The sequence below is a fragment of the Gossypium arboreum genome, chromosome 8, assembly GCF_025698485.1.
Source record: "Gossypium arboreum isolate Shixiya-1 chromosome 8, ASM2569848v2, whole genome shotgun sequence".
Classification (NCBI taxonomy): Eukaryota; Viridiplantae; Streptophyta; class Magnoliopsida; order Malvales; family Malvaceae; genus Gossypium; species Gossypium arboreum.
In genome coordinates, this window is record NC_069077.1 from 10,917,498 (window position 1) to 10,930,139 (window position 12,642).

General features: G+C 33.4%; 2 protein-coding genes across 2 annotated transcripts; one reads left to right on the top strand and one right to left on the bottom strand.

The window, feature by feature from the left end:
• The first annotated feature begins 3,233 nt into the window (after positions 1–3,233).
• On the top strand, positions 3,234–6,540 carry LOC108467450 (probable aminotransferase ACS10). Its single transcript, XM_017768064.2, has 4 exons — positions 3,234–4,157; positions 4,264–4,395; positions 5,416–5,576; positions 5,653–6,540. The coding sequence occupies exons 1-4, from the start codon at positions 3,675–3,677 to the stop codon at positions 6,497–6,499; spliced, it is 1,623 nt and encodes a 540-aa protein (XP_017623553.1). The 5' UTR covers positions 3,234–3,674; the 3' UTR covers positions 6,500–6,540.
• Positions 6,541–6,604: 64 nt separating this feature from the next.
• On the bottom strand, positions 6,605–10,190 carry LOC108469247 (probable LRR receptor-like serine/threonine-protein kinase At1g12460). Its single transcript, XM_017770137.2, has 2 exons — positions 8,264–10,190; positions 6,605–8,175 (listed from the first exon to the last, which is right to left on the bottom strand). The coding sequence occupies exons 1-2, from the start codon at positions 9,439–9,441 to the stop codon at positions 6,696–6,698; spliced, it is 2,658 nt and encodes an 885-aa protein (XP_017625626.1). The 5' UTR covers positions 9,442–10,190; the 3' UTR covers positions 6,605–6,695.
• Between the last annotated feature and the right edge of the window lie 2,452 nt (positions 10,191–12,642).

The window sequence follows — 12,642 nt, forward strand, 5'->3', positions numbered from 1 at the left end:
ATTCAAATTGAGTTAAGATGACAAAATAAGATCCGTCAACTCAATTAACTCAAAATTTTTTCACTCAATTCACACTTACAAAAGTATATCCCATCAAGAGTATTCTTGTATTTATAACCGTCTTTATTTTATGAGTCTATTAAGAATATATTATTCATCATTCTTCTTATCATTATGGGTACTTGACACTTGCTAATTTGGGTGATATATTATATATTATTTTATAGTTTTAGCAGTCATATATGTATATACTTTGTCTCATTAAATTTAGAATTTGATGTCATAACACGTGTTTAATCGAATTTCCTTCATGAGAGACTCAAATCTTATGGGCTTGGACTTCATCCCTAAATTTTCAAATTTCTGACATAGCTATATTAAAAATCGATACCACATGGTGAAACTTAATTTATTTTATGTCTTGAAAGCTCATAAGATCAACACTTCCACCATGTTCAAAAAATAATTTAATAAATTATAATAGTTTCAAAATTATAATTATTTATTTTTATTTTATTGTAATTACATAAAAATAAACAGACAGAAATATCATCTATTCTTTTTCTAAATTTATTTTTCTTATATATTTTTTAATTTTTATTTTTAAGTAAAAAGATAATGATAAAAGTACTTGAGAAAATAAAATCTTAATAATAAAAAATTTGGACAAAATTTTAATTTTATGAATTTGTAGTTTGATTTAATAAAAAAGTTAATTTTTTTCTTAAAATTGTTTTTTAACTTTATTTTAGTAAAAACAATTTCAATGATTTATTTTAAAAATATAACTATTTTAATAAATAAATATCAAAATTTTAACAAAAATCTAAATTATTATTATTTAATATAATTAAATTTATATTTAAAATTGAAACCTTGAGAGTTTAAGGGTAAAATTTCAATTCGATTCTGAGAATTATTTCTGAACCCTCCTTACCACATCATTTATATCCCTATCAATTAATAATAAATACATAATATTTTTTCCACTTCATATGTACAGTTGATAATGAGATATCATGGATGATGTGTTTATTTTTAATTGATAGGGATCATGAATGATATGGTAAGGAGAGTTCAGAAAATAATTTTTTCTCGTGTATTTATATTAAACTTAAATTAGTGATTTAACTATTTAGAGAAAAGTGGCTTAACTTTTTGCTCTTTTTTTGTTTTTGCTCATTTTTAGATTATATAATAAGGGTGAATTTTGAGTTTTGGTTGTTATATTATACTTAAAATTGTGTTTTAAATTTGTATATAATTTGGTATCTCAATTTTTATACCGCCATTAATTGATTTAAATACTTTATTGTGATAAAAGATTGATGTAAATTTTAAGGATTACTAACATTATTAAAATTCTTTATTAAAATTAGGTACATTACCATGTCAATTTTCAGCTTCATGACTATTAAAAGAAAATTCTAACTTTTAAAATATCCCGTCAATAAATAATATTTAAAATAATATTAACTCAAAAATAATATTTACTTGCCCAGATCTGAAAATTTATTAAAATGAAAAATATAGTATGATATAGTGGAAGGGTTGATGCGGCCCAAAACTAATTTCATCATCTAAAATATATTAAGATATTTAAAACTAAATTTGATGGTAATAAAAATATTAATTATCAACAATGAATCAGGAGTCAAATTCTAGACAGATGCTTGCTTATATTTGGAGTGATAGGTTTTCAGTTAATTGCGAAAAGAAATTGAGTTCCAGGTCATATAAGCTTATCCAGGCCCATCACTGTCTGAAAAAATAGAGTAGCCCCAAGTTGTTTCAGACCTCCAATCTAAATTAATGGCTGGCTGTTTGCAATCTTTTTCCAATGACGCTCGCTATCAAGTCTCCATTCAACGCAAGCCTCACACGTCCCCATCCATCATCCAATTCCTCCCCTTCTACTTCTACTTCCTTTTGGGTAAATGGTAATTAATATATGTGAAATTTCATTACACAAGAATATCAGCAGGTGACTTGCCCCTGTAAAATTGCTATTGTAGCTTGTGGTTGTGGCGTGGAGAAATAGTAGGGACAAAATGAGGGTGTTTGTCTTCAACTGGAAGGGGGGATTTTGAGGCCCAATTATTGCCTCATTCTATCTCTTCTACTCTTGTTTTCTTTGGAGATTCCAACCAGCTTCGATTAGTCCAATGTTTTATTCCACATAAAATATTGTCTTTCCTCATTTTACTTTAAAACCAATTCTAGTTCATTACAATCTAAAACTAATCGAAACAAAAAAAAAAATCAATGATAATTTAAAATAGACTATTATTTCATACACGAAATTTTTAATTTTATAAATAAAGTTAAAAATCTTCATATATCTCCTTTTTTTTTTTGTTTATTTTTCAATTAATTATTAAAAAGATGTGATATCTTCTTAACCTCACAGATCATCTATATATCAAATAATTATTTATTTTATAATTTTAGCTCCACTCCAAATATATCAAATAAAATTTGAATTTAAAATTTAATTGATATATATGATATTTAAGGAGATTTAAAATTGAATTCATATGAGATAATGTGAATTTTTCAGAGAAAAATCATTGGAAAAGTTGAAGGAAATTGATACTATCTTATTGGTGTCACATTGGGGTAAAGTCATGAGTTGGATAGTTTAAGGACATCTGTTTCATTAAATCATATGGCTATCATAGCGGAAGATTAGATCCTAACACTATAATAAACTTTATTCAACTTGCAAGTAATGGTAGATCCAATAACTTCAGTCTTAGAATATTCAATAACATGTGCATCTCCATAACCTTCACCCATTAACTGCTCATTTCCTCCACCAAATTTCAAATTACATTAAACATCTAACTTTAATTTTGGTAAATAATATCTGTAAAAAGAATTTTCTAATTTTGAAATTGAATAAATTAATTTTTTTTAAAAAAAATTGAAACAATTTATTCCCTCTCAATTAAATGAGCAACTAAGGACAATTAACAACAAAGTTAATGTCTTTCATCAATTTTACATAATTTTGATTGATATAATAACAAATTTAGCCTTTAATATTTACATATTTTATCATTTTAGCTTTAGTTCTATAAAGTCTAATATTTATACAAATGTTATAGGATAAATTTGTTAAATTAGAACTACATTGACCAAATGTAAAAATTTTGAGGACCAAATTTATTATTATACAAATAAAAATAGTGTGAAAATATTAAGCTCACAGGGTAGATTTGTAGTAAAGCAGTTGGGTTATTTTGACAGCGGAAAATAGAGGGAATCCAAAAGGTTTCACCGAAAAGGACAAACCAAAGTTGTCCCCCCAACATCTGAAAATTATTGAAGAGAAGACCAAAGTTTCAACATCCAGACCAAACCAAACATGGAGCAAGGCCATTTCAGTAAACTCCCCAGGTTTTTATACCTCCAAAAGATCTCAACTGCTAAATCCCAATATCTAAATTCCAAAATTAAAAATCCCACCTTTCTAGCAAGGAACGGCTCACAATTTATCTTTATCCCACTTTTTTAATATCAATTTCCCTCCCATAAAAAATAAAAGAGACCACAAAGCTTTTGTTCTGTATTCATCCATTAAACGTCAATCGGAAAACGCAGGAATACCCATATTTTTCCAATCCTTTTTTTGTTTTATTTTTGGGTTATGTGGCCATGAGTTCACTACAATGACGCAAACCCGATATTATCGGACTCGGAGCCCCGAACCCGAAAAGGAAAAGACCGGAGGGGGAGGAGGAACCGCCATGAGAGTGATAGTTCCTCTTCAAGGCGTTGTTCAAGGAAGGGGGGGTTTAGTTTTAGGCTCCATTATCCCTTGCGCGCTCTTTTACTTTCTACAATTCTATTTGAAGCGAAACCGTGATGACCCGGATGACAAGAACGAATCCAATTCCACGAGTCAAAACCCAACGATCCGTTCGCCGTCGTCCGAGCACCTGACTGAGCTTCCTGGTTTGACACGTAGTCTGTCTCGGGCTTTGCTATCGCCCAGAAATAGTGGGCCTGTCTCGATTTCGGCTCGTGTTAGTGGGATTGTGAAGGGTGGGGATTCACCATATTATATGGGGTTGAAGCGGGTCAAAGAAGATCCTTACGATGAATTGGATAATCCGAATGGGGTCATCCAACTGGGTTTAGCAGAAAACAAGGTGGGTTCTTTTAGTTTCTTTTACCTTTCTTGTAAATGGTCTAACATGCTTCATGGTTCAGTACTTGAGTTCTTGAATCTTGATTGATTTTTCTTTTGGTTCCTAGCTGTCCCTGGATTTGGTCAAGGACTGGCTAGCTGAGAATGCGAGAGAAGCCATATTGGGAAATGGAAAAGAGCTGAGCGTTAGCGGTATTGCACCTTACCAGCCTTTCGATGGATTGATGGAGTTCAAAGTGGTAAACATTGTCATAATACTTTTTCTACTCATCTATTGTTTAGTATTTGTTTCAATGCTATCACTGTCAGTTTTATCGGTTAAATTCTCTTATTATCTTTTCCCCCTGTTATTTGAAGTTTCGTTCAAACATCAAATGCTTCATATGATGCTAGTGAGGTTAAGTAATAGTATTCAGTTTTAGGTCACTTCAAGATGTCTTGTTAGGATTTAACTGTTAGGAGACTCAGATTGGACGAGCAATAATAAGATTACTCTGGGTGCTCGGGGCTGCTTGCGTGTTTCTATTGACCATGGTCAATGGTTCATGGTCTCTGATAATAATGCTATGGTACTCAACTTGCGTTTGATTGTTGAATACAGATATAGCACGGGTATGGTCAGATTTTTCTAAGTTTTTCTATATATTTGGAGGGTCTTTGGAGGTCATACCCCTATATCTGTGTTAGATACGAGTAGCAGACATGAGTACTTTATGAGGAGTCAAAGCAACATAGGTACTTAAAACAGGGGATAAATAGAAAAAACACAATAAATCTACCTTCATTGGCTCTTAATTCTTATTCAGTGATAAATATGTTGGTAGATACAAGAACCATTCACTAAAGCTTGTCCATACACTCAGATAATTGTAATTTCCAGTTGAGTTCACCTCTTAAAAAAAGTGCTCTTCCTTTTCCCACAATTTATGTATGAAGCATTTGATCACCTGCAATGTATGATATGATGAAAATTAAACATAAGCTTGTGATCATAATGTGTGACTCATCTGCTTTACTACTTGTGCACAATTTCTGCAGGTGTATTTAAAATTTTCAGGTGATAAAATATGTTGGGAAAAAGAAAACCTTTTAACTAGCATAACTTCAAGAATTAAGCTGTTTGATATAGATTCAATTCTCAATCTACCCTTGGAAACTCTTTTTCATCTAATGATTCCTTCCGGAAATTTTTTTTTTTTTTGTTTATAAACAGTGTTCTTCCAAGCATTTGTGTTTTGACTTGTTATTACTTTTTTAAGGCTGTGGCAGGATTCATGTCTCAAGTCATGGAGAATGCTGTTTCCTTCAATCCTTCACAGATGGTGCTGACTGCTGGTGCTACCCCTGCGATTGAGATTCTTAGTTTCTGCTTGGCAGATACTGGAAATGCATTTCTTGTTCCAACACCATATTACCCCGGGTATTTTTTCTCCTCAGTTTTCATTCCGGTGACCAGGTATCTGTCGAGTAAACTGAAGTTTTGATCGAATATGCAGTTTTGACAGGGATGTAAAATGGCGAACTGGGGTTGAAATAATACATGTTCCTTGCCGAAGTGCTGAGAACTTCCATTTAAGTATAGCTGCTCTCGATAGATCATTCAACCAAGCAAAGAAACGCGGGCTGAAAGTGCGTGGGGTTATAATATCAAACCCATCAAATCCGGTTGGCAATCTTCTAAACCGGGAAACACTTTACAGCCTGCTAGACTTTGCCAGAGAGAAGAACATCCATATCATCTCCAATGAAATACTGGCTGGTTCTACTCATGGAAACGAAGAATTCGTGAGCATGGCAGAAATCGTCGACCAGGAAGATACTGACAGGAAAAGAGTCCATATAGTATACGGTTTGTCAAAAGATCTCTCTCTTCCAGGTTTCCGGGTTGGTGTTATCTACACTTTTAATGAGGATGTTCTGGCCGCTGCTAGAAAGTTATCGAGGTTCTCAGCCACCTCAGCTCCAACCCAACGTTTGCTCATCTCCATGCTATCTGATACAAAATTTGTTCGAACATTCATTACCACAAACAGGGAGAGGCTTCAAAGGATGTATGTGCAGCTTGTGGCAGGGTTGGAAAAAATGGGCATAAAGTCCATAAAAAGCAGTGGGGGTTTCTACTGTTGGGCTGATATGAGCGGATTTATCAGCTCTTACAGTGAGAAAGGAGAAGTGGAGCTGTGGGATAAGTTGTTGAATATAGGCAAGGTCAATGTAACTCCAGGATCTTGTTGCCATTGTATTGAACCTGGATGGTTCCGCTTCTGTTTTGCTACATTGACAGAAAAAGATATCCCTGTAGTTATGGAACGGATTCAGAAAGTTTTGAAGCCTGTAAATTGAATAGTTGTAATGCTGTTGACTTATTCTATGGTTTTGGACAACTCCCCAGATTCCCTTTTTTTTTTTTTTTTTGATATGTTCTCTTTTCTATGATACAATCAAAGATACACATAAATCAATACTTTTATTGCATAAAATTACAAACAGGAAACAAATCAACGATGGTAAGCTCAAAATGAATACAAAAGAATGATCACTATGATTCTATTCCAGATCTGATGAATTCCAGAACCTGAACTACTTCAGACATGCTAGGTCTTCTTGAAGGAATCTCCGATGTACAAATCAAACCCAGCTTCATAACCTGTATTAATTCGTTATCCGCAAAACCCCGCAATCTTCTATCGAAGCAATCCGAAGCAGAACCCCTCTCCAACAATCCTCTAACATATTCACACAATATCACCACTTCATTTGCAGTTGGACTCTCTACTGGTTTCCTCCCAGTTACCAGTTCTAAAAGAATTACTCCGAAGCTGTACACATCACATTTCTCACTAACTCGCAAACTTTGTGCCAACTCCGGTGCAACATATCCTACGGCATTATGGAATTTAGTTAAACCATAGTTATCCAAAATTGGAAGCAATTTTCCTAACCCATAATCAGATAATTTGGCCTTGTACTCCTCATCTAAGAGTATGTTACTTGATTTGATGTTGAGATGGAAAATTGGAGGTCTACAATCATGGTGAAGGTAAGAAAGTGCTCTTGCAGTTCCAAGGGCAACATGGAACCTCCTAGACCAAGTTAGTTCAGTATTACCAACACCTGTACTAGTATCTGGGTAATTTAGTCCATGAAGATTATCATAGAGATTTCCATTTGGAATAAATTCCGATAGAATCAACTGTATCGATGACGACCAGTAATAACCTTGAAGAGCAACCAAGTTGGGATGCTTGATGTTACCTAGGCGTCCAATTTCTTGTTCAAATTCATCTTGGTTTCTAATTCTTCCCAGAGTCTCAAGTTTCTTCACTGCAATTGAGATCCCACCTTCAAAGCTAGTTCTGTAGACAGTTCCAATCGAACCACCACCCACTAGACTATCCTTGTCAAGCAAAGCTTTCGAGCCAGCTTCCCAATCTTCGTATTTAGACGGTAAGATTTTGCTAAAGAGGACCAACTTCCCGATTATAACATTCGAGTCTGATGAACCTGGTGGTGTGCTCTCAACAACCATTGTTGATTCTTCCTTTTTACTCCTACTTGCCCTGGTGTTCAAGATGGTTACCACACAAACCCCTGTGAGGATCACAGCAGCAGCAACAATGGCAACAATTGCGGAAGTACTAAGGACCCCGGTTCTACCAGATGTGGGAAGCCTGCCACTTAGTGAGCAGGATGTCAAAGGTAAACCACAGAGACCAGGGTTGTTAGAAAATGCTGATGGACCAAAGGACTGGATGGTTTGGATAGTAGGAATGATACCGGAGAGATTGTTGTAGGAAAGATTAAAATGTGTTATCATATTCAGATGCGCAAGCGAAAAGGGGATTGACCCAGAAAATGAATTCAGTGAGAGATCAAGAAATTGGAGTTTTGACAAGTTCCCCAAACTAGATGGGATACTTCCATTCAACTGGTTGCCATGCAAGTCAAGGATTTCTAGATGTGTCATGTTGTAAATGGTATCAGGAATATGTCCCTCTAGAGCATTTCCAGAAACATCCCTACAGCAACATAGTATAAGTTTCTAACAATTAATTCGAAGCAATGCTAATGAAAAGCTAGAAGCATCAAGGTAGTGTTTATACTCACAGTTGACGAAGAAACCTGCAATTGCTTACATATGCAGGAATACCGCCAGCAAGGTTGAGATTGTGCAAATCCAAGACTTGAAGCAACTCAATGCTACCAAATCCTGCTGGTATGGTCCCGTTTAGTGAATTATTAGCCAAGCTAATTGCCAAAAGCCTCCCTAAATCTGCAATATTAACTGGTATGGTCCCATTGAGCCTGTTGAACCCCAAGTCCAAAACTTTAAGGCTTTTACAATTGGAAATGCTTGTTGGGATCTCCCCATCCAAACTATTCCATGAAGCATCAATAAATTGCATTGTCTCACTGCAGCTTCCAATCGAAGGGATCTCACCAAAGAACCTGTTATGTGAAACATTGAAATAAGTGATATTCTTAAACTCAATAACCCTAAATGGTGCCAACCCTGTGAAAGAGTTTCTGCTAAGGTCCAAATATGACAGGCTTTGGCATTTTGACATCTCTTGGAGCACATTGCCACTTAATGCATTGCTACCAACAGATGCATACTTCAACACTGATATATCACAAATTCCAGAAGGCAATTCACCAATAAGATTATTGAATGAGAAATCAAACCCTTCAAGCTTACTGCATTTCACAATAGTCCCTGGAATGGAACCCGAGAGACTGTTATGAGAAACAGAAACGTACTTGGTTTTGTAACAGTTCTTAAACAAAGCAGAAGGGATCTCTCCAGAATAGCCATTGTTAGAAAAATCAAGAAATCTAATGTTAGGTAAATCACCAATGAAGTCTGGTATGGAATCTGATAATGCATTTGAGCTCACATTGATCTTCCATAATGTCTGCAACAGTGAATACTCTTGTGGGATATTACCTGAAAACCTGTTACCAAACAATGTCAAGACTCTTATAGAGCTTAAACCTGACAAGGCAGCTGGTAGTTGTCCACTAAGGTTGGTGTTCCACAAAACAATCTTGTCCACAAATCCCTTTGGATTGCAAAACACGCCGCTGAAATTTACACAAGGGTAACCATTTGGGACCCAAGAATTCAAGCTGTTGTAAGGATCATCAGTGATGTTCCCTCTAAATTGGAGCAAAATTTCCTTCTCTGTTGCTGCTAAAGAAACAGTGAGAATTCTCATTTCACATGAAGCAAGAATCAGAAAGAGCAAAGCCTGGGAAACACTGAATTGATGGATCCTTCTCATGCTCGAAACTCAGTAGGAATAAAGCAAATTGAGTCTACCCCTTCTGGCATTATTGAATTAGATTCAAAGCTTGTTGTTTTGCACGTGTAAAAATCTTGAGAATCAAAGAAAAAACATCAGGATCATGGTTAAACACCAACATTTTTCACTTCCTCCACTCAGATAAACTCAACAAGTTGTAATATTTTTCGCATACACTTGCTCAACAAAAACAACAGAGCCACCCCCTTTAACCCACACTTTCCTTCTGGGTTTGAGCTAAAAATCTCAAAGTGTTTTAGCTTTTCCAGGTGTAGAAACTAGAAAGAATAAAGCATGGGAGAAAAAAAAAGCAATGAAGATGCTGACAAATGAGAACAAATATGAAGATGCCTTGGCTGGAAAGTAAAACAGGTGAGCCAATTAAAATACCAATATGTAAATATTTATATCTATGAGAAGCCGAACCACGTGCATGTGCAATTCTTTCAATCTCAATGCTCAACTCTTTTTTATTGCAAGTTTTAACCCAGAAAAAAAAAACTAGAAAACCCCAATATGGTATTTAGTTTACATTACTCGCCACCATGGAAGGGCAGGGCCTTAGGTATGTCTGTGAAGTACAAGCATTTATTCTCCCTCACCAACCCATGCTACAAATGCTTTTCGTCACCACCAAATTATTGGCAAATGAATAAAATATGTCTAAAAAAGGGAGGAAAAATAAAAACAAGCAAAACCCAAAAGAGAAGGAAGTTTTAAGCAGAAATGGTGGTGGGTCTTTTTGGGTTAATTTTTGGTCTTTTGTTGACCGAGTTAGGCTTTTTATTACATGGAAATTTCTTTGTTTAGATAAAATATCAATGTATTTCCATTTCCCTTAATTTTTCCTTAATAAGTAGAAATTTTATAAGAAAGAAAATCAAGTAACTTCTAATTTAATTAACGTTTAAATTGCCGTTGTTGCATTTGACTGAGTACAAGGTTTAGGTTAGAAAACTGAGAAGAATCCATCACTGGTCAAGAAAACTACAGGAACAGAAGCCAATTAAACTACAAGTCTCTAAACACAATCCATTAACAGTTGAATTGAATTATTTAGTGCTAGTTAGCTTAACTTATACGAAAAACTTACTAGCATAGACCTTAAAAACATTCTAAAACCAAACTTTGGCTGTTTCTCATTTTCATTTTGAGAGGATCCCCAACAATGGTGTATCACAGCCTACTCGATATACTTATCATTTTCATGCCCATCTGGCCCTATCAACGTCACTCAACACTTCAACCATAAGTGCATACACTCTTAAATATGCCAACCCAGATGTTACGGCACTATTGAATTGTTTAATGCCCACTACACAGATTTTACATAATATCAAATTTAAATTTTAATATTTATATATTTTTAATTTAATTTTTTAGCTAATTTTAACATTTAATTTTTTAAAATATTCATATTTGACAGTCAATCTCTTGAAAATGTTGAATTATTATTATTATTATTAATAGAAATACAAATTAAAATATTAATAATTACCTTGCAATCCATGTTTGCTTCATTTTTAATTTTTATTTTTTTAATTACTTCCATAAATTTTAAATTATTCATTGATATAGCATATAAGATAAATATTATTATGTCTGCATAAAGTACATATAGATTGTCACACGAGTTGCTACGCTAACATTGTTAAAAAATCGATATTTTAGTCAATACTTTCATTATAAAAATAAATTTGACTCTTTTTTTTGAAAACCAAAATTAGCTAAATAAAAAGCCAAATTGACAAAAATTATAAAAATTGAGGATTAAATTTGACATTATACCTATTATTTTTTAATCCGAATAAAATTGTGAAATTTGAATAAAACCGTTACACCAAACACCACCCATTTTCTCGTCCAAGTTGACATAAAAAACACTCAATCTTGACCAGATTGATTTGAAGAAAAGATGCTTTAACACAAAGGATTCTTTCAACACATGTCACTTAGGTTTGTAAACAACCCAACAACAAATTGATAGGCTACGGACTTTTATTAGTACTGAGTACAGAACAGCCATTAGGGTTAACAATCTACAGGGTTCTCTCTTGATAGAAGGTTTATGAAACAGTACGGGTTTTTCCTATCTGCAACACAATAATGTTGGATTTCTGAACTTGATAATCATTGTGGTTCTTCCCAAACACAATAATGTGTGTCACAGAATTAATGTTCCGAAATAGTAATAAAAGGATATTCAAAAAGATAATAGCAATATGTTTAATGTATTTCATGGGGAACTCCTAGGTGGTTAAAGACAATTTTTTTTATCTCTTCTAGTTGTTTATAACCAAGTTTTTCTCTAATCATCATTAGGCTGTCTAAAAGTATTTGCATATTTCATTAACTATTCACAGTATGGCAGTGGATTGTATTAAAAGACAAGACACCAAACACCTGCACTACTGTATTATATTGCAGTCTCAAAGGGCAATTATGTAGACCAAACCCTTTCCCATTCTTAATTTGTAACTTTCACTTGCTTTTCTGATACACCTACTTGATAGACAGATGTGCTTCTACTTTAATGCTTCATTTGTATTTCACTCTGTATTCAAATCTTCAATATTGAATTTTTATTTTTATTTTCAAGTTAAATGACAATTTAAAATTAAAAAAAAATTTACTTGATAATTTTACGAATAAATATTATATAAAAAGAAAATAACGTTGAAAATGTTGACATAATTTTTTCCTGAAAACATCTATTTTTTGTTAAATAATATTTTAGTAAAATTGACATCGACATTTTAATTGAAATAATTAACACTATTAATTATTTAAACTAACTAATAATATTATAAAAATAGAGAGGTCAATTTATATCAAATTAAAATATATAAATTAGTTTTGCTCAGTAGCGGTGCCAACCTTCAAACTGGTTATCGTCTGCCTTTTTCCTCTTCTATCAACCTTTTATTTCCTTATTTTTTTTATTCACTACACATGTTTTCTCTTTTTTTAGTTTGCAGATCTATTTTATGAGAATTTTTATTATTTTCACAAATTTGTGATGGATAAATGACGGTGCTTGTCATTCCCTAAAACTCCACTACTACCAGTAGTTCTTCTTGAAAAGTTAATGACTTTTCGTCAACTTTTTAATCTTTTTTATTTTAAGTGTATTTTAGAATAATAAATGATTTCACGTGTCGGTTTAGACATGTGTTGTCT